General features: G+C 41.7%; 1 protein-coding gene across 1 annotated transcript in view; it reads left to right on the top strand.

The window, feature by feature from the left end:
- Positions 1 to 19,882, top strand: part of LOC120053423 (E3 ubiquitin-protein ligase znrf1-like) — a 51,033-nt gene extending 31,151 nt beyond the window's left edge. The window contains exons 3-5 of the mRNA XM_039000549.1: positions 17,852 to 17,957; positions 18,290 to 18,380; positions 18,662 to 19,882. Coding sequence (XP_038856477.1) covers positions 17,852 to 17,957; positions 18,290 to 18,347 — 164 coding nt within the window. The 3' untranslated portion in view covers positions 18,348 to 18,380; positions 18,662 to 19,882. The remainder of the gene's footprint in view (positions 1 to 17,851; positions 17,958 to 18,289; positions 18,381 to 18,661) is intronic.
- The last annotated feature ends 2,509 nt before the right edge of the window (positions 19,883 to 22,391 follow it).

Here is a 22,391-nt window from a genome sequence, read left to right as displayed (position 1 = left end):
CCAGTTGTTTGCTTAGAAATTGTAGGGACAATAAGTAGGCCTGCGTCTTGTGACTGTAGCATACATGTAGGTATGTACGGCAGGACCAAATCGGAGAGATAGGTAGGAGCAAGCCCATGTAATGCTTTGTAGGTTAGCAGTAAAACCTTGAAATCAACCCTAGGCTTAACATGAAGCCAGTGTCGAGAGGCTAGCACTGGAGTAATATGATCACATTTTGGGGTTATAGTAGCCGTGCTTACTGAAACTTACTGCTAACTGAAGTTTATTTAGTGCTTTATCCGGGTAGCCAGAAAGTAAAGCATTGCAGTAGTCTAATCTAGAAGTGACAAAAGCATGGATTAGCTTTTCTGCATTATTTTTGGACAAAAAGTTTCAGATTTTTGTAATGTTACGAAGATGGAAAAAAGCTGTCTTTGAAATATTCTTGATATATTCGTCAAAAGAGAGATCAAAGTCCAGAGTAACGCCAAGGTCCTTCACAGTTTTATTTGAGACGACTGTACAACCATCTTGATTAATTTTCAGATCGAACAGAACATCTCTTTGTTTCTTGGGACCTAGAACTAGCATCTCTGTTTTGTTTGAGTTTAAAGGTAAAAAAATTGCCGCCATCCACTTCCTTATGTCTGAAACACAGGCTTCCAGGGAGGGCAAATTTGGGGCTTCACCATGTTTCATCGAAATGTACAGCTGTGTATTGTCTGCATAGCAGTGAAAGCTAACATTATGTTTCAGAATGAAATCACCAAGAGGTCAAATATATAGTGAAAACAATAGTGGTCCTAAAACGGAACCTTGAGGAACACCAAAACTTACAATTGATTTGTCAGAGGACAAACCGTCCACAGAGACAAACTGATGTCTTTCCGACAGATAAGATCTAAACTACTGCAATGCTTTACTTTCAAGAGGCTTTATTACTGCAACTCCCCCCCCCCCTTTTCTCCCCAATTTCATGGTATCCAATTGTTAGTATTTACTGTCTTGTCTCATCGCTACAACTCTCGTACGGGCTCGGGAGAGACGAAGGTCGAGAGCCATGCGTCCTCCGAAACACAACCCAACCAAGCCACACTGCTTCTTAACACAGCGTGCATCCAACCTGGAAGCCAGCCGCACCAATGTGTCGGAGGAAACACCGTGCACCTAGCGACCTGGTCAGCGTGCACTGCGCCCGGCCCGCCACAGGAGTCGCTAGTGCGCGATGAGACAAGGATATCCCTACCGGCCAAACCCTCCCTAACCCGGACGACGCTAGACAAATTGTGCGTCGCCCCATGGACCTCCCGGTCGCGGCCGGCTGCGACAGAGCCTGGGCTCGATCCCAGAGTCTCTGGTGGCACAGCTTAGTGCCCTAGACCACTGCGCCACCCGGGAGGCCCATTACCTCCACTTTTAGTGAATTTGGTACACATCCAGTGGATTGGGAGCCGTTAATTATGTTCAACATAGGAGGGCCAAGCACAGGAAGTAGCTCTTTCAGTAGTTTAGTTGGAATAGGGTCCAGTATGCAGCTTGAAGGTTTAGGGGCCATGACTATTTTCATGAATGTGTCAAGAGATATAGGATTTTAAAAACTTGAGTGTGTCCATTGATCCTAGGTCCTGGCAGTATTGTGCAGACTCTGGACAACTGAACTATGGAGAAATACACAGATTCAAAGAGGAGTCTGTAATTTGCTTTCTAATGATCATGATCTTTTCGTCAAAGAAGTTCATGAATTCATCACTGCTGAAGTGAAAGCCATCCTCTCTTGGGTAGTTCTGCTTTTTAGTTAGCTTTGCGACAGCATCAAAAATACATTTTGGATTGTTCTTATTCTCCCCAATTAATTTGGAAAAATAGGACGATCGAGCAGCAGTGAGGGCTCTTCGATATTGCATGGTACTGTCTTTCCAAGCTAGTCAGAAGACTTCCATTTTGGTGGAGCGCCATTTCCGTTCCAATTTCCTGGAAGCTTGCTTCAAGGCTCGGCTATTTTCTGTATACCAGGGAGCTAGTTTCTTGTGACAAATGTTTTTTGTTTTTAGGGGTGCGACTGCATCTAGGGTATTACGCAAGGTTAAATTTAGTTTCTCAGTTTGGTGGTTAACCGATTTTTGTACTCCGACGTCCTTGGGTAGGCGGAGGGAGTCTGGAAGGGCATCTAGGAATCTTTGGGTTGTCAGAGATTTTATAGCACAGCTTTTGATGATCCTTGGTTGGGGTCTAAGCAGATTATATGTTGGGATTGCAAATGTAATAAAATGGTGGTCCGATAGTCCAGGATTATGAGGAAAAACATTAAGAGCCACAATATTTATTCTACGGGACAAAACTAGGTACAGAGTATGACTGTGGCAGTGAGTAGGTCCGGAGACATGTTGGACAAAACCAACTGAGTAGATGATGGCTCCAAAGCCTTTTGGAGTGGGTCTGTGGACTTTTCCGTGTGAGTATTAAAGTCACCAAAAATTTGAATATCTGCCATTCAGGGAATAGTGAGAAATGCTGTAAATGGCCCAGGAGGCCTGTAAACGGTAGCTATAAAAAGTGATTGAGTAGACTGCATAGACTTCATGACGAGAAGCTCAAAAGATGAAAACGCAGAAATGTTATTTGTTGTAAATTGAAATTTGCTGTCGTAAATGTTAGATACACCTCCGCCTTTGCGGGATGCATGGGGGATATGGTCACTCATGTAACCAGGAGGAGAGGCCTCATTTATCACAGTAAATTCTTCAGGCGTCCCGTCAGCGGGACACCTGTCGACAACATCCGGTGAAATTGGAGGGCGTGCAATTCAAATAAATAATCGTAATATTAAACATTTATGAACATACAAGTATCTTATATCGGTTAAAAGCTTACATTTTTGTTAATCTAACTGTATTGTCCGATTTACAGTAGGCTTTACAGCGAAAGCATACCATGCAATTGTTTGAGGATGGCGCCCCACATCAACATATTTTACAACCAGCACAGGCTTTATAAATCACAAATAGCGATGAAATAATCACTCACTTTTTGAAAATCTTCCTCTGTTTGCAATCCCAAGGGTCCCAGCTTCAACATGCATGGTCGTTTTGTTAGATAAAATCTTTCTTTATATCCCAAAAAGTCTGTTTAGTTGGCACCATCGATTTCAGTAATCCACTTGTTCAACGTGCAGACAAAGGAATCCAAAAAGCTACTGCTAAACTTTGTTAAAACAAGTCAAACTACATTTATATTTAATCCTCAGGTACCCTAAAATATAAATAAACTTTAATATTTCATACGGAAAGAAGTATGTTCAATAGAAAAGTAAAATTAGCAAGTGCGCGTTCTCTTCCTCGCGCACCTACAGACTGATTTCCAACTGTGACTCCCGGTACCAAAACTCAAAGTTCTTTCTCGTTTTGGAAGAAACAAGCCTGAAACCTTGAACAAAGACTGTTGACATCTCCTGGAAGCCATAGGAATTGCAATCTGGGAGCTGGAATTACATAGGACCCATAGCTTTCCATTGAAAGAGCATGGAATCTAAAAATGTTAAAAATCCTTTAGATTTTTCTTTGAATTTTCGGCTAACATATCAATTGTGTTATAGTCTCATACATTATGTTAACATTTCTACAAACTTCAAAGTGTTTTCTATCCAATGATACCAATTATATGCATATCCTGGCTTCTGGGCCTGAGTAACAGGCAGCTTACTTTGGGCTCAGTCAGGTGGAAATTCTGAAAAAAGGACCCTAGCCCTATTAATAGTTAGCGGTAGTGCCAGCCTGATGGCAAAAACCAAATATCAAATACCTGAGACTGTTTATCTACTATTAGCTGTAGTGCTAGCCCTTAGCGAACAAACACAACAGAACATTATTTACAGAGTCGTTAGGCCTATTTACGAGTCTGCTTGTTTTTAAAAGCCATGTTTCAGTCAGGCCAATCACATCAAGATTATGATCAGTGATTAGTTAATTGACTATAACTGCCTTGGAAGTGAGGGATCTATTTTGAGATGTGAAATATCACAATCTCTTTCAATAATGACAGGAATGGAGAAGGTCTATTTTCCAATGAGATTGCTAAAGTTAACACCGCCATGTTTAGTTTTGCCAAATTTAGATCGAGGCACAGACACGAGGCACAGTCTCATTGGAGATAGCTGAGCTGACTACACTGACTATGCTAGTGGCAGACTCCACTAAGCTGGCAGGCTGGCTGACAGCCTGTTGCCTGCTGCCTGGCCTGCACTCTGTCTCATTGTGGAGCTAGAGGAGTTAGAGCCCTGTGTAACGGCTCTCGTTTGTAGAATGAAGAGTGGACCAAGGCGCAGCGTGGTAGGCGTACATCGTCTTTTTATTGATGATACCAAAACAAAATAACAACGATAAAAAAACGAAAGCGAACAGTTCTGTCAGGCATAGACACTAAACGAAAACAAGATCCCACAAAACCCAAAAGGAAAATGACAACTTATATATGATCCCCAATCAGAGACGATAGACAGCTGCCTCTGATTGGGAACCACACTCGGCCAAAAACAAAGAAATAGAAAACATAGACTTTCCCACCAGAGTCACACCCTGACCTAACCAAACATAGAGAATAATAAGGATCTCTAAGGTCAGGGCGTGACACCCTGTCTATGTTGATAGATAAGATGAGAGCACCCCTCCAGCTAGGATGGAGTCCATCACTCCTCAGCAGGCCAGGCTTGGTCCTGTTTGTGGATGAGTCCCAGAAAGAGGGCCAATTTTCTACAAATTCTATCTTTTGGAAAGGTTAGAAAACAGTTTTCAACCAGTGATTGAGTTGTGAGACTGCTGTAGAGCTCATCACTCCCCCTAACTGGGAGGGGGCCAGAGACAATTACTCGATGCCGACACATCTTTCTAGCTAATTTACACGCTGAAGCTATGTTATGCTTGGTGACCTCTGACTGTTTCATCCGAACATCGTTGGTGCGAACGTGGATAACAATATCCCTATATTCTCTACACTCGCAGGTTTTAGCCTTAGCCAGCACCCTCATCAGATTAGCCTTTACGTCAGTAGCCCTGCCCCCTCGTAAACAGTGTATGATCGCTGGATGATTATTTTTAAGTCTAATACTGAGGGTAATGAAGTCGCCATTGACAGGTTTTCAATTTGTCAGAGCTAATGGTGGGAGGCTTCGGTGACTCAGACCCTGTAATGGGTGGAGGAGAGACCAGAGAAGTCTCGGCCTCTGACTCCGACTCGTTGCTTAATGGGGAGAACTGGTTGAGCATTCCGACAGCATTTCCTTCCAGAAGCCATGAGAAAATAGTCCGGCTGCGGGGACTGTGCTAGGGGAATTAGTTCATTCATTCATTGTTTCATTCTTTCCTACACTTAAATTACCATTGCCTAACGATTGCGTCTGATCGCTTGCAGCACGGCTATCCTCACCATGAGGCAATAGTTTTCCTGTATATTACGAGTACAGCGATGTTAATGTTACTACTTAGCTTCGGCTGGCGGAGGTCCTATAGAACCATGTCCAGATATAAGCGTCTGGGGTGAAAAAGTTGAATGAAAAAAGTTGAGCGAGGAAAAAAATAACTTTTGACGTTGGTAAATGTGTAAATAAAGAGTTTGATTAAACAGTTATTAAAAAGTTAAAAAACATCAAGTTGGCAGGTAGCAAAGTAGCAACAAAGTACCCATGTGAGGAGAATACCATGTTTTCACCTCATGTGAATTTTGCGGGTTTCCCATTCACGTGAAAATCAGATTTTTTCAAATGTGAAAAACTCACTTTCACATTTCAACCCCACATATGCATCTGCAATTCCACATGTGAAAGTGAGATTTTCAAAGGGAGTTTTCTTACACGTGAAACTGCAAATATGACTTTCATGTGATCATTTTTTTATATTTATTTTTCACATGTTAACTTGCAATTCTATAACTGTAATTTTCAAATTCACATGTGAAAATCACATTTGCCATTTCACATGTAAGAAAACTCCACACTTGAAAATCTAACTTTCACATGTGGAATTGCAGATGCACCTTTGGGGTTGAAATAATGTTATTCTCCTCACATGTGAAAAGATGATTTCCACTGGTGGAGTTAGGGTAGGAACATCTAAAAAGCCCAAATGCGGGACAAGGGAATGATTTTGAAGGACATTCGCGGAACAGTGTACAGAATATTTTTTGAGGGCAGGTTAATGGATCATGTTCAAATGGCAACATAGTTTTGCTGTATGAAGGGTGCTACCTGTTAAAGGGGCAATTCATTTTTGGACTTATAAATGAACGACATGTATCCATTGATTCTTGAAGAATATTGTCACGTTCCTGACCTGTTTTCTCTTGTTTTGTATGTGTTTAGTTGGTCAGGGCGTGAGTTGGGATGGGCAGTCTGTGTTGTTTGTTCTATGTGGGAGTGTGTTGGTTAATTAGCCTTATATGGTTCTCAATCAGGGACAGGTGTTATTCATTTCCTCTGATTGAGAATCATATATAGGTAGGCTGTTTTACACTGTGAGTTTGTGGGTGATTGTCTTCCATGTCTGTGTATGTTGCGCCACACGGGACTGTTTTCGGTTTGTTTGTTCGTTCGGTTTTTGTGTAGTCTATTTTCCTGTTCATGCGTTCTTCGTGTCATGTAAGTTCGTTTGTTCAGGTCTGTTGACTGCGTTTGTTATTTTGTAAATTCTCAAGTGTTTCGTGTTTGTCTATCATTTAAATAAATTCATTATGACTGCATACCTCGATGCGTATTGGTCCGACCCATGCTTCTCCTCTTCAGACGAAGAGGAGGAGAGCAGCCGTTACAAATATAATGTACAAATGCCTCATGAGTTTAGTTCAATTGTTGTACTCCATCAGAACCCAAAATATAATCTTGTTTTACTCTGTTTGTAAACAAAGTAAATGTAAACAAACACTGTATAGTGTAAAATAACGATGGTTAAAACTAGAATTTCGATATCGTAGATGGTCAGTCCTTGCATCCACAGCTTAGTCTATGGACTTGAGAGTGTTTGCTTTTCTCCAGCTACGTATGGTCAGTCCTGGTCAGTCCCTGGATGGGAGACCAGATGTAGCTTGAAGTAGGGGGAAAACTTAGCACGTGTTCAACCCACATCTGACTCTTGAAAATTGTATTTTTTTGTGATCTTTTCATGTGTATTTTCTGTAATGGACAGCACAACACAGCACAGCACAGCACAACACAGTCTCCGGGTTCTTCCTGTGCACAGAGACAGTAACTGTGAGCCATGTTGGGTCTACAAGCCAAACAATGATGTGGTGGTGGCACTGTGTAAAGGCGCCCGAATACTAGGTTCGGTTTGCTCCTAGCGAACGTCTGTGCCTCGCATACTAAAGGAGTAAATCCAAATCATCTTGGCTCCAGTTGCTGCGTTTCAAACTTGTAAGAGACACACGCTCGTCCACTTACCCTCGCCTTATGCCCTTGGGGGAATCCCCATCACCATCTTTGTCGTCAGTCCAAATGATTAGCCAAGCAAGAGAAGTTCGCAACGTAAGCCCCTCAGCCCTCATTTTGAATCGAGATTGCGAGTGTACAATTATGTTCACTTCGGGGACTGAAACGCCCCATAATTAAATTTGCGATGATTGTACATCCGCTAAGACTTAAAACCTCAACGTCAATATGGAGAAGTCAACATACACGTGTAAGTAAAAACAAATGTAAATAAGTTAGAAATTGTGCTACTAGTACACATGACGGCACAAACACGTCTAGTAAAAGTAATGTTTTTGTTTGGTTATCTTTTGGAAATTGTAGAAATAAAACATTTTCCTTCTTCAGAAGTTCCAGCTAGGCAGGCTAACGTTAGTTAGCTAATTATTTTGCTAGCTATCATACAGTAGGTGTATATGAATAATTATAGAGTTAATATTAGTAGACATGCAATCATAATTGACTGTAGCACATATAAAGCACCCACAAGCTACCGGTGGCTGAAAACACAATCGTCGCGGGACGAACGAGGGACGAATTTCCCTGCAAGTGTAAACTCGTCAGACGTCATGATACGTCATCAAAAGTGCCTACTTAATTTGAGGGCTGAGGGGAGAGGGTGTGTCTTTTAAGTGTTTGGAATGCAGCCAATGACTTATCTGTGACCCAAGACCTGCTCAGATAATCCCTACCATTGTGTCGCTGAGTTGTCGTAGTGCTGCTGCAAATGTACATTGTCCCAGAGGTGTTGGCAGACATAATGTAAGTAATCTAATTTATGTCCCTCTAACTCCCCTGATTGCCCCTGTCATTCCTAAAAAAAATAGCCCACATTAACATGTGGAGCCTCATTCATGAAATCGATAACTTGCTAGTAACCGATAACATTCATATACTGGCTATCTCTGAAACCCACTTAGATAATTCCTTTGATGATACAATGGTAGGAATATATGGTTATAATATCTGCAGAAGAGACAGGAATGCCAATAGTGGAGGTGTTGCTGTGTATGTTCAGAGTCATGTTCCTGTAAAGCTTAGAGAGGATCTCATGTCAAATGCTGTTGAAGTAATATGGCTAGAGGTTCACCTGTCTCACCTGAAGCTCATTTTTGTGGGAAGCTGCTATAGATCACCAAGTGCTAATAGTCCGTATCTGGATGATATGTGTGAAATACTTGATAATGTATGTGATATCAACAGAGAGGTATATTTTCTGGGTGACCTAAATATTGACTGGCTTTCATCAAACTGTAACCAGTGCCTGCAACCTGGTTCAGGTTATCAGTCAACCTACCAGGGTATTTACAAACAGTACAGGAATTAAATCATCCACATGTATTGATCAAATCTTTACTAATGCTGCAGAAATCTGCTCTAAAGCAGTATCCAAATCCATCAGATCTAGTGATCATAATACAGTAGCCATATCTAGGAAAACCAAAGTTCCAAAGGATGGGCATAATGTGTGATCGACCGCCTTAATTCAATCTTATGTAGAAAAATATGAAATTGTGTTTTGTTTTTATCAAACAGAGACATAGAGCTACAAAATGGTATATCATACACTGTATTTGACGAACAATGGGAAAGTAATTCTGCTTTGAAAGTTGATAAACTTGTAACCTCACTTTTGAGAAAATGTCCTTTGAATGTTTTGGTACCGACTGGAGAGCTCTTCTTTGTCTACACCCATTCAGCATCGTTCACACCCTCTTAAGCTTTAGCCGACCCATGTCTTTAAGGGTTGATCAGGGCTTTCTGTACATGCACCCAAGCTAACTGGCTAAATTGCTAGCTACTTCCAGACACAAATGAGAGAACAGCTCACTGAACATTACTCGCCATAGCAGAGCTGGTTAGGCTGTTTTTATGTTATCCAGAGCGTTGGTGACTGCAACTGTGCTGTCATATTGTCCGTACGGCCATATTCTGCGCTCTGGCACATTCAGACGAGAGTGCTCTGAAATCAGAGTAGATGGCCAGGCTGACTTTACGAACACACCCAAAATGGTTACTTGCATAGTGGAGTCTTTTGTTAAGACATGTAGCTAGCTAGCTAGGTAAACAATAAACCATAATCTCAATTCACGATGTTACTACCCTGCATGAATCTGCAGGTAGCTAACCAACCAGGTTCAATGTTAGCTAGCTAACATTAGGCTATAACTAGCCAAGCAAATGGCTCTGAGATACGAATAATAAGATCATACACATAACGTTAGCTAGCGAGCCAGCCAGCTAACGTTAGCTGGCTAGCTAACAGTTCACTTTAACTTGAAATGAAAACAACTTTATCAACATTAGAAATGTGTAATATCTGAAAATGTAGCTAGCTAGACTATTTTTCTCGTATACATCATGGTTGGACGCTTCTCCCTGTCAGGGATGCCATGGTTGCCCTTAATTTGAAGATATAATCCGGAGACAGGTGTTTTCTCCATCTCATTAGCTATCATACTCTAATTCCACTGATTTCAAAGCTCAGTTCTCCAGAAAGTGGAGAGCAACACTTATGCAGTTCTACTAAACAATATATATTTTTTAAAGCAGCGTTAGACAGGATTACCTACACATACTAAACAGCTCAAATAGACAGAAGTGTGCTATATGGCAGACCAATCCGAATTCATCTCTTGGCATGTCCAGCCCACTCATTATCTCAGCCAATCATGGCTAGCGGGAAGGTATCTCTCTTTTTCTGTGGCTAAACCAACTAGGCTCGTAATTTAACAATTTTATTCATATTTACAGATGGCATACAAGTTTGTTATTAAGGCACATGAAAGTTCATATGTGCCAGAAGCCATTTCTGCCCCCAAAAATGCATTTTGATTTAAAAAAGTATATTACGTTCAAATGGCTCATGTGAAGTAGTGACCCGCAACATACGCCTAGTTTCCTGAAACGGGTCACATATAGTGTATAAGAGGTCATACAATAAGTTTTTTAGTGATTCCTATGTTGAAGGTGTAAATAATATTTGCTGGTCTGTGGTGTGTAATGAAGAGCAATCAGATGCTGCACTTGACACATTTATGAAATTGCTTATTCCAATTACTAATAAACATGCACCCATTGAGAAAATGTAAAAACTGTTAAATCCCCGTGGATTGATGAGGAATAAAAATTGTATGGTTGAGAGGGTTGAGGCAAAAGGAATGGCAAAAGTCTGGCTGGCAAACATACTGTAAATTGAGAAATCATGTGACTAAACTGAATAAAAAGAAGAAGAGACTGTACTATGAAACAAAGATAAATTATAGAAAGAATGGTAGAAAAAGCTTTGGAGCACCTTAAATGAAGTTTTGGGCAAAAAGACTAACTCAGCTCCATCATTCATGAATCAGATGGCTCATTCATCACAAAATGTACTGATATTGCCAACTACTTTAATGATTTTTTAATTGGCAAGGTTAGCAAACGTAGGCATAACATTCCAACAACAAATTCTAACATCTATGCATAACTGACCAAATTATTAAAGATAAGCATTGTAATTTAGAATTCAGTAAAGTGAGTGTAGAAGAGGTGAAATAATTATTGTTGTCTATCAACAATGACAAGCCACCTGGGTCTGACAACATGGATGGAAAATTACTGAGGATGATAGCAGACGGTATTGCCACTCCTATTTGCCATCTCTTCAATCTAAGCCTACAGGAAAGTATCTTCCCTCAGGCCTGGAGGGAAACAAAAGTCACCCTTTACTGGCTCAAACAGCCAGCCAATCAGCCTGTTACCAACACTTAGTAAACTTTTAGAAAAAATAGTGTTTGACCAGATACACTGCTATTTCACAGTAAACAAATTAACAACAGATTTTCAGCACTTATATGGAAGGGAACTCAACATGTACTGCACTTACACAAATTACTGATGATTAACTGAGCAAAATTGATAATAAAAATTTGGTTGGAGCTATTTTGTTTGACATCAGTGCAGCTTTTGACATTATCAATCATAATCTGCTGCTGGAAAAACTTGTGTTATGGCTTTACATTCCCTGCTATATTGTGGATTGAGAGTTACCTGTCTAACAAAACACAGAGGGTGTTTTTTAATGGAAGCCTCTCCAACATAATCCGGGTAGAGTCAGGCATTCCCCAGGGCAGCTGTCTAGGCCCCTTACTTTTTCAATCTTTACTAATGACCTGCCACTGGCTCTGATTAAAGCCTGTGTGTCTATGTACTGTATCCTGATGACTCAACACTATACACATCAGCTACCACAGCAAGTAAAATCACTGCAACACTTAACAAAGAGCTGCAGTTAGTTTCAGATTGGGTGGCAAGAAATAAGTTAGTCCTAAATATTTCAAAAACAAAAAGTGTTGTATTTGGGACAAATCCTTCACTAAACCCTAAACCTCAACTAAATATTGTTATGAACAATTGAGAAAGTTAACTTAAGGATCGGACCCTTTTTTTCAATTTTCGCCTAAAATGTCAAACCCAAATCTAACTGCCTGTATCTCAGGATGTGAAGCAACAATATACATATTCTTGATACCATTTGAAAGGAAACACTTTGACATTTGTGGAAATGTGAAATTAATGTAGGAGAATATAACACATTAGCAAGTAAATTATAATACAAAAAAAAAAAAGTGTTTTAAATACAGTATATATATTTTTTTCCATCATCTTTGAAATGCAAGAGAAAGGCCATAATATAATATTTCAGTTTAGGTACAGTTTAAAAAATGTTGGCCACTACATGGCAGCAGTGTGTGTGCAAAGTTTCAGATTGATCCAATGAAGCATTGCAATACTGGACAATAATGTGTGTCAAGTCTGCCCAAATGTGTCAAATTGGTTAATTGATACATTTTCAAGTACATAACTATAGAGAACATACAAAAATGATGTAGTAATGCAAAATGTAAGTCTACACACTGCCAGGAATGTCATACATGATGGATCATTAGCTTATACACTAACTTTCACACATTTAGATGGCCGGGTGGGGTGGGTGTGGAGCCAGAGACCGCAGCGGTCCAGACTGTAGAACCTAGTTCCTACATTTGAATATAAACATTTATTTTATCAAACAAAACTATGCTACATTTTATCTCTGGGACCCTCAGGATGACAAATCAGAGCAAGATTCCTGAATGTAAGTACATTATATACCTTCAGAGGTGAATGTATCAAACCAGTTGCCGTAATACATGTTTTGTTGTTGTTGTGCACTCTCCTCAAACAATAGCATGGTATTTTTTCACTGTAATAGCTACTGTAAACTAGACAGTGCAGTTAGATTAATAGGAATGTAAGCTTTTTGCCCATATAAGACATGTCTATGACCTGGAATGTTTGCTGTTACTTACAACGTCATGCTAATCACGTTAGTGCACATTAGCTCAACCGTCCCGGTATAGGGACACCGATTGCATAGAGGTTAAGGAGACTAAACTGCTTGGAGTAACCCTGAATGGTAAACTGTCATGGTCAAAACATATTGATGCAACAGTAGCTAAGATAGGGAGAGGTCTGTCATAATAAAGTGTAGTAGCCTGAGGGTATATACTTAATGTGTTGTGAAATCTGTTGTGAGTTGTAGTGTAATGTTTTAAAAATTGTATAACTGCATTAATTTTTCTGGACCCCAGGAACAGTAGCTGCTGTCTTGGCAGGAACTAATAGGGATCCATAAAAAATACAAAATACTCCCTTAAAATAACTTCACTTGAAAAATGAGAAAAAAGCAGCAATATTACTGTTTGTCCCTCTTGAGACACTATAGCAACCACATAGCCAATAACATTTCCTCAAATAGTCAGAATTATTCTAAGATAAATCAAGAAATCTGAATTCAATTGACGTTTTGTTGAAGTCTTAGTCGCGAAATTTTACATCAAACTAGGATGGTTGGTGCAGTATTTCTCAAGTGAAAAACTTTGCATGAAAACTATTCGCCTCAACACTTCATTGAAGAATCCCATCCATAGTTCCCACTCCTACTAAGAGTACTGTTAATCAATCACAGACTAAGGGGCGTAGACTTCAGCTACTGAACTTCGCCTTGCCTCAAGAAAAAATATTGTGTGCGCGAACAGCCCCCCAAAAAACTGACAAACACCAAAACAAAAAAACAAAAAAATTGTTATAATAGATCAAAATCAAATCAAATCAAATGTTATTAGTCACATGCGCCGAATACAACAGGTGTAGACCTTACAGTTAAATGCTTACTTACGAGCCCCGAACCAACAACACAGTTAAAAAAAATACAGATAAGAATAAGAAATAAAAGTAACAAGTAATTAAAGAGCAGCAGCAAAATAATAATAGCAAGACTATATACAGGGGGGTACCGGTACAGAGTTAATGTGCGGGTGCACTTGTTAGTTGAGGTAATATGTACATGTAGGTAGAGTTATTAAAGTGACTATGCATAGATGATAACAACAGAGAGTAGTAGCGGTGTAAAGGGGGGCAATGCAAATAGTCTGTGTAGCCATTTGATTAGGTGTTCAGGAGTCTTATGGCTTGGGGGTAGAAGCTGTTTAGAAGCCTCTTGGACCTAGACTTGGCACTCCGGTACCGCTTTCCATGCGGTAGCAGAGAGAACAGTCTATGACTAGGGTGGCTAGAGTCTTTGACAATTTTTAGGGCGTTCCTCTGACACCGCCTGGTATAGAGGTCCTGGATGGTCCGTTCGCACTACCCTCTGTAGTGCCTTGCAGTCAGAGGCCGAGCAGTTGCCATACCAGGCAGTGATGCAACCAGTCAGGATGCTCTCGATGGTGCAGCTGTAGACACCAAGGAACTTGAAGCTCTCAACCTGCTCCCCTACAGCCCCATCTATGAGAATGGGGGCGTGCTCTGTCCTCCTTTTCCTGTAGTCCACAATCATCTCCTTTGTCTTGATCATGTTGAGGGAGAGGTTGTTGTCCTGGCACTACATGGCCAGGTCTCCGACCTCCTCTCTATGGGCTGTCTCGTCGTTGTCGGTGATCAGGCCTACCACTGTTGTGTCATCGGCAAACTTACTGATGGTGTTGGAGTCGTGCCTGGCCGTGCAGTCATGAGTGAACAGGGGGTACAGGAGGGGACTGAGCACGCACCCCTGAGGGGCCCCCGTGTTGAGAATTAGAATGGTGGATGTGTTGTTACCTACCCTTACCATCTGCGGGCGGCCAATCAAGGAGTCCAGGATCCAGTTGCAGAGGGAGGTGTTTAGTCCCAGGGTCCTTAGCTTAGTGATGAGCTTTGAGGGCACTATGGTGTTGAACGCTGAGCTGTAGTCAATGAAAAGCATTCTCACATAGGTGGTCCTTTTGTCCAGGTGGGAAAGGGCAGTGTGGAGTGCAATAGAGATTGCATCATCTGTGGATCTGTTAGGGCGGTATGCAAATTGGAGTGGGTCTAGGATTTCTGGTGTAATGGTGTTGATGTGAGCCATGACCAGCCTTTCAAAGCATGGTTCAGTAGTCATTTAGGCAGGGTACCTTAGTGTTCTTGGGCACAGGGACTATGGTGGTATGCTTGAAACATGTTGGTATTACAGATTCAGACAGGAAGAGGTTGAAAATGTCAGGGAGACACTTGCCAGTTGGTCAGCGCATGCTCTGAGTACACGCCATGGTAATCTGTCTGGCCTTGCGGCCTTTTGAATGTTGACTTGTTTAAAGGTCTTACTCACATTGGCTGCGGAGAGCATGATCACACAGTCGCCTGGAACAGCTGATGCATGTTTCAGTGTTACTTGCCTCAATGCAGCAATTTAAGTAATTTAGCTTGTCTGGTAGGCCCGTGTCACTGGGCAGCTCTCGGCTTTGCTACCCTTTGTAGTCTGTAATAGTTTGCAAGCCCTGCCACATCCAACGAGCGTCGGAGTCGGTGTATTATGATTTAATCTTAGTCCTGTATTGATGCTTTGCCTGTTTGATGGTTCGTGAGAGGGTATAGAGGAATTTCTTAAAAGCTTTCGGGTTAGAGTCCCGCTCCTTAAAAGCGGCAGCTCTACCCTTTAGTTCAGTGCGGATGTTCCCTGTAATCCATGGCTTCTGGTTGGGGTATGTACGAACAGTCACTGTGGGGACGACGTCATCGATGCACTTATTGATGAAGCCAGTGACTGATGTGGTATACTCATCAATGCCATCGGAAGAATCCAGGAACATATTCCAGTCTGTGTTAGCAAAACAGTCCTGTAGCTTAGCATCTGCTTCATCTGACCACTTTTTTAATTGACCGAGTCACTGGTGCTTCCTGCTTTAATTATTGCTTGTAAGCAGGAATCAGGAGGATATAATTATGGTCAGATTTGCCAAATGGTGGGTGAGGGAGAGATTTGTACGCATCTCTGTGTGTGGAGTAAAGGTGGCCTAGATATTTTTCCCCTCTGGTTGCACATTTAACATGCTGGTAGAAATTTGGTAAAACGGATTTAAGTTTTCCTGCATTAAAGTCCCCGGCCACTAGGAGCGCCGCTTCTGGATGAGCGTTTTCCTGTTTGCTTATGGCTGTATACAGCTCATTGAGTGCGGTCTTAGTGCCAGCATCGGTCTGTGGTAGTATGTAGACAGCTACGAAAAATACAGATGAAAACTCTCTAGGTAGATAGTGTGGCCTACAGCTTATCATGAGATACTCTACCTCAGGCGAGCAAAACCTTGAGACTTCCTTAGATATCGTGCCCCAGCTGTTGTTTACAAATATACATAGACCGCCACCCCTTGTCTTACCAGAGGCTGCTGTTCTATCCTGCCAATACAGTGTGTAACCCGCCAGCTGTATGTTATTCATGTCGTCGTTCAGCCACAACTCGGTAAAACACAAGATATTACAGTTTTTAATGTCCTGTTGATAGTTCAATCTTGCTCGTAGGTCATCGATTTTATTTTCCAATGATTGCACGTTGGCCAATAGAACTGATGGCAGTGGGGGTTTACTCGCTCGCCTACAAATTTTCAGAATGCAGCCCGACCTCCGCCCCCTTTTTCTCCGTCTTCTCTTCACACAAATGACGGAGATTTGGGCCTGTTCCCGGGAAAGCAGTATATCCTTCACGTCGGACTCGTTAAAGGAAAAAGCTTCTCCAGTTCGTGGTGAGCAATCGCTGTTCTGATGTCCAGAAGTTATTTTCGGTCATAAGAGACAGTAGCAGCAACATTATGTACAAAATAAAAAAATAAGTTACAAACATCGCAAAAAAACGAACAAATAACACAGTTTGTTAGGAGCACGTAAAACGTCATCCATCCTCTCTGGCATCATTCTACTAAAGACTGATGCAGGGTTTTACCGGCTTAAGCCTGTCGCATGCTTCCCAGTTGAAACCGTTTGCACAGCACGGCCCCATTCTTTTCGACGGGGCTGCTGTGGAGCAGGTTGAGAGCTTCAAGTTCCTTGGTGTCCACATCACCAACAACCTACCATGGTCCAAGCACACCAAGACAGTCGTGAAGAGGGCACAACAAAACTAATTCCCCCCTCAGGAGTCTGAAAAGATTTGGCATGGGTCCTCAGATCCTCAAAAGGTTCTACAGCTGCACCAGTACATCACTGGGGCCAAGCCACCCTGGACTCGAGCCACCCTAGTCATAGACTGTTCTCTCTGCTACCGCATGGCAAGTGGTACCGGAGCGCCAAGTCTAGGTCCAAGAGGTTTCTAAACAGCTTCTTTCCCCAAGCCTTAAGACTCCTGAACATCTAATCAAATGGCTACCCAGACTATTTGCATTGCCCCCACCCCCTTTCTTTTACGCTGCTGCTACTCTCTGTTATTATCTATGCATAGTCACTTTAATAACTCTACCTACATGTACATATTACCTCAATTACCTCGAGTAGTCGATGCCCCCGCATATTGACTCTGTACCGGTACCCCCTGTACATAGCCTCACTATTGTTATTTTACTGCTGCTCTTTAATTATTTGTTTATTTTATTTCTTATTCTTTTTTTTCAGGCATTTAAAAAAAAAAAAAAAACTAAATTAAACTGCATTGTTGGTTAAGGGCTTGTAAGTAAGCATTTCACTGTTGTATTTGGTGCATGTGACATAAAATGCGATTTGATTTTGATTTGTTGATCCAGACTAGACTGTGTTCAATGCTGCCCCCTGCTGTTTGTTTACACAGCAGCAACCAGATCAGGCCTAGACCTCTTTCTGACGCACCGACTAGATGCTCTTCCATCTGACTAGTCCCCAGCTGTGTGTCTTTTGCTCTGTTCTATTCTGGTATTTCTGTTCTATTGCTGCTGTAGTTGTAAAGCCTATAGTAATTTACAGATTCTTTGTTGATCTTGATGTGCCACTGCCTCTGCTATTTCATATTAGGTACAATTTGATGATGTGTCATTGCCACTCACGGTTGTCTTGTGTTTTCTTTTGTGTGTTTGTGTGTGTGTGTGCCTGCTTGCCTGTGTGTGCGTCTGCTGGTGTGTTTTTTTGTGTGTGTTCCAGATGACGTGCTGGCCAGGGATGCCGGAGAGTGTGTAATCTGTCTGGAGGAGCTGCAGCAAGGAAACACCATCGCCAGACTGCCGTGCCTCTGCATCTATCACAAAAGGTGAGACAGCGGGACTACTCAAATGGTACCCTATCCCTGATATAGTGAACTACTTTTGATTAGGGCCAATTGGGGGCTCTGGTCAAAAGTAGGTTGCCACAGGAAATAGGGTGCCATTTTAGGACACACCTTCAAACTGAGCTCAGTTCCTGATCCTGACTGTACAATACGCACACAGGCTCACAGGATTACACACAGCCTGAAATGACTCCACTAGATTAATTATACTCAGTGGGGCAATACATTTAGGCCTTAGCGATGTACTGTAGCTAAGGCCAGCGAGATATGTGCATTCATGTGATGATGGTGGGTTTTTTCCTCTTTCTGTTCAGCTGTATAGACTCCTGGTTTGAGATCAATCGTTCCTGCCCTGAGCATCCTTCAGACTGACTGACCTCTGTGCTCCTACTCCTACTGTTCAAGGTGAGAGCATCTCCTCACCTGCTTCTCTTCCACACAGGAGACTGGTGACATGAGGTGTTTCAAAGAACATTATTACATAGCTCACTCACTCGCTGCCTAATGCATACGCAGTACGCACACATATGACCACCCTCAATAAAACTCACATTCTTAGTCAGTTTGAAGCTAGAGCATACTGTAAGTGTAAATGATGCACTCAAAATAACCTTCTGAACTGTCTTTGTGTATCCACTTTAATGTATGGTTAACATCTCCCCTCCATTTCTCTCTTTATCTATCAGGACACTTTATGTTCCTACCATGGATATCTGGACACTGAAGTAACCAAAAAACTAAACAATCAAAACAACCTATCTATCAATTGATCTATCAATCTATCAAGAGAATTCCTAGCAAACGGAACCAAAAGAAAAAACATTAAGCTTATACTGTCACTTCCACATGCATAAAAGAGTGCCCCTCCTCCCTGCCACCTCCCCCCTAGCCCTAGAGGCTTCTAACTGCCAGGCCCTATGTTGGCCCAACTAGGCTGACCATCCCTCCAGGCCAACTGCCTCACCAGGCTGCTTGGCCCCCCAGCCAGCCAGTCACCACGCCACATGGTCTGGTCCTCTCTGGGCTCCTCCGGGGGTCTGGCCCTTGTTCTGCTCTGCCTTCCATTTTGCCTCCTGAGTTTGGCCCTGCCTGGCTCCATATCACTCATCTGGATCCAGCCATCTCATGGCCTTCATCAGGGAGAGACAGAGGAGGATAATGAAGATAAAGAAAAATATGAAGAGGAAGGAATAGGGCTGGATGAACCCTGTGTGCCAGGGCAGGGTGGACTCCCAGGACGTTGTCTGATAATGCAACAAAAGGCTTTCCCCCAAACACCAGAGTTACAGCACCCGCCCACCCAATCATTAGATGAAGAGACATGCGCTTATCTTAGTCTTTACTTTGAGGTGGAGCAGTGATGTGTGAAGTGCAGCATTGGTGGCAGGCAGGGTCTGTCTATGTAGGTTTCTGTTTGGGTAATGTGTGTTTGGGTTGTGTGTGTGTGTGTGTGTGGGTGGGTGTGTGTGTGGAGGGGTGTAGTTAATGCTTCTATATGTGTCGGGGCAGTGAAAATATCAGTCAGACTACACTTGTTCTGTGTGCGTTAGTGTGTGGAGGGGTACGTCGTTTATGCTTGGTGGTGGGTGAATGTGTGTGAGTGTGCTTATGTGTCGTGGGGGACAGTTGGGGGTCGTTGGTTTATGTTTTTCTATGTTCTGGGGCTGTGAGGATGGTGTCCGTAAGCATACATGTGGTGTGGTTGAGGTTGGGGTGATGATGCAGCCATCTCTGTAGTGTGAGAGCCTGATTTGCTAAAGGGTCAAAAAGAAGTCTGAGACAATACTATGTGTTGGTCTGTGTTTGAAATGTTTACAATTTAGATGTCCATTTTCCCTGTGTGAATGTGGTATCGCTCCATTTATTTTGCTAATGTTTACAGTTACATAAAATCGACATGACATACACACTCTTTCTCCTTGTTTTTGTCCACCAGGTGTTTGCTGCGATGGGGAAACGCTGACCAGAATTAGTAATTTCCCTGTAAGGGCCTTGAGTCTGTTCATGTGTGTGTATGTGTGATGCCTCTTGGTCTAAGCTACTGTCTGTGCCCCACATGTTTTCTGATGAAATAGGTCAGGTCCTCTCTGGTTGTGTTGGCTGATGTGACTTAATGTAATGGATGTATTAAAGACCTATCAACCCAAAAATGACAGTCACATCGTGGAGCTATTCCAGGGTTATAACTTATTTATTCACATTTAACAAGATTTGTTTCCCCAAATCTGACAGAAAACATACATTACTCTTCAGAATGCCTCTAGTGTATAAAGAATAACAGAATGATGATTCTGGAAGAAAAAAAACTAACATAGCTCAACAAATGGGTGAATATTTTTTCAATTTCTGCTAGATGAAAATGTAGAGAATATAGTACCTGTGAGGCCACTATAAACAATTCATTAGCAAGCAGACAACCACCAAGCTTCAACTGAACAAGGAACACAGGGGAGACAGACTACTAGTCAGTTATGATAGAGTATACTATACATATTCATGTCTCCTGCTAACTGTATCCCTGCCCGACTCTGCTAAAGGGCCATATACCTTGATTTCATTTAATGTTTTGAGAACTTTTTTTCCAAGGATGTGAATGGGTGCCTGTTTTGGAGGTACCAACTAATTGTTTGATGGTTTTGATGTGCAATCTGTGGGATGAATTCTGATAATGATATATACACAGTACCAGTCAAAAGTTTGGACACACCTACTCCTTCAAGGGTTTTTCTTTATTTGTACTATTTTCTACATTGTAGAATAATAGTGAAGACATCAACACCTTGAAATAACACATATGGAATCATGCAGTAACCAAAAAAGTGTTAAATAAATCAATACATGTTTTATATTTTAGATTCTTCAAAATAGCCACCCATTGCCTTGATGACAGCTTTGCACTCCAACACTCTCCTTCTTGATCAAATAGCCCTTACAGGCTGCAGGTGTGTTAGGGTCATTGTCCAGTTGAAAAACAAATGATAGTCCCACTAAGCGCAAGCCAGATGGGATGGCTTATCGCTGCAGAATGCTGTGTTAGCCATGCTGGGTAAGTGTGCCTTGAATTCGAAATAAATCACGGATAGTGTCACCAGCAAAGCCCCCCCACACCATCACACCTCCTCCTCCATGATTCACAGTGGGAACCACACATGCAGAGATCATCCGTTCACCTACTCTGTGTCTCACAAAGACACGGCGGTTGGAACCAAAAATCAAACATTTGGACTCATCAGAGCAACGGACAGATTTCCACCGGTCTAATGTCCATTGCTCATATTTCTTGGCCCAAGCAAGTCTCTTCTTCTTATTGGTGTCCTTAAGTAGTGGTTTCTTTGCAGCAATTTGACAATGAAGGCCTGATTCACGCAGTCTCCTCTGAACAGTTCATGTTGAGATGTGTCTGTTACTTGAACTCTGTGAAACATTTGATGCTTGATGGTTTTTGCAACTGCACTTGAAGAAACTTTCAAAGTTCTTGAAATGTTCCGGATTGACTGACCTTCATGTCTTAAAGTAATGATGGACTGTCGTTTCTCTTTGCTTATTTGAGCTGTTCTTGCCATAATATGAACTTGGTATTTTACCAAATAGGGCTATCTTCTGTACACCACCCCTACCTTGTCACAACACAACTGATTGGCTCAAACGCATTAAGAAGGAATGAAATTCCACACCTGTTAATTGAAATGCACTCCAGGTGACAACCTCATGAAGCTCGGGCTCCAGCCCAGCTGTCTAAGGCACTTCATCTCAGTGCAAGAGGCGTCAGTACAGTCCCTGGTTCGATTCTAGGCTGTATCACATCTGGCCATGATTGGGAGTCCCATAGGGTGGCGCACAATTGGCCCAGCGTCGTACGGGTTAGAACGGGGTAAGCCGTCATTGTAAATAAGAATTTGTTTGTAACTGACTTGCCTAGTTAAATAAAGGTTCAATTAAAAAAGCTGCTTGAGAGAATGCCAAGAGTGTGCAATACTATCATCAAGGAAAAGGGTGGCTACTTTGAAGAATCTCAAATATATTTTGATTTGTTTAACACGTTTTTGGTTACTACATGATTCCATATGTGTTATTTCATAGTTTTGATGTCTTCACTATTATTCTACAATGTAGAAAATAGTAAAATAAAGAAAAATGCTGGAATGAGTAGGTGTGTCCAAACTTTTGACTGGTACTGTATATAAATATATATATATATATATATATATATATATATATATATAATAATAATAATAATAATAAAAATGACAAAATAAACATGCTTTTTCATGTAATTTCCTTAACTAGATTCAGGCTTAAATGTTAAGTTTAACAAATCTACTCTATAAATAATGGTGTGCTAATGCTTGTCATTAAGCTACTTTGTTGACCCATCAGCTAATGTTAAAAGGCTAAGACTGTGTTCTCTTCTGTCCT

Source organism: Salvelinus namaycush, chromosome 9 (assembly GCF_016432855.1).
Source record: "Salvelinus namaycush isolate Seneca chromosome 9, SaNama_1.0, whole genome shotgun sequence".
Classification (NCBI taxonomy): Eukaryota; Metazoa; Chordata; class Actinopteri; order Salmoniformes; family Salmonidae; genus Salvelinus; species Salvelinus namaycush.
The sequence above is the reverse complement of the archived record's forward strand: the minus strand, read 5'-3'. Positions and strand labels throughout refer to the sequence as shown.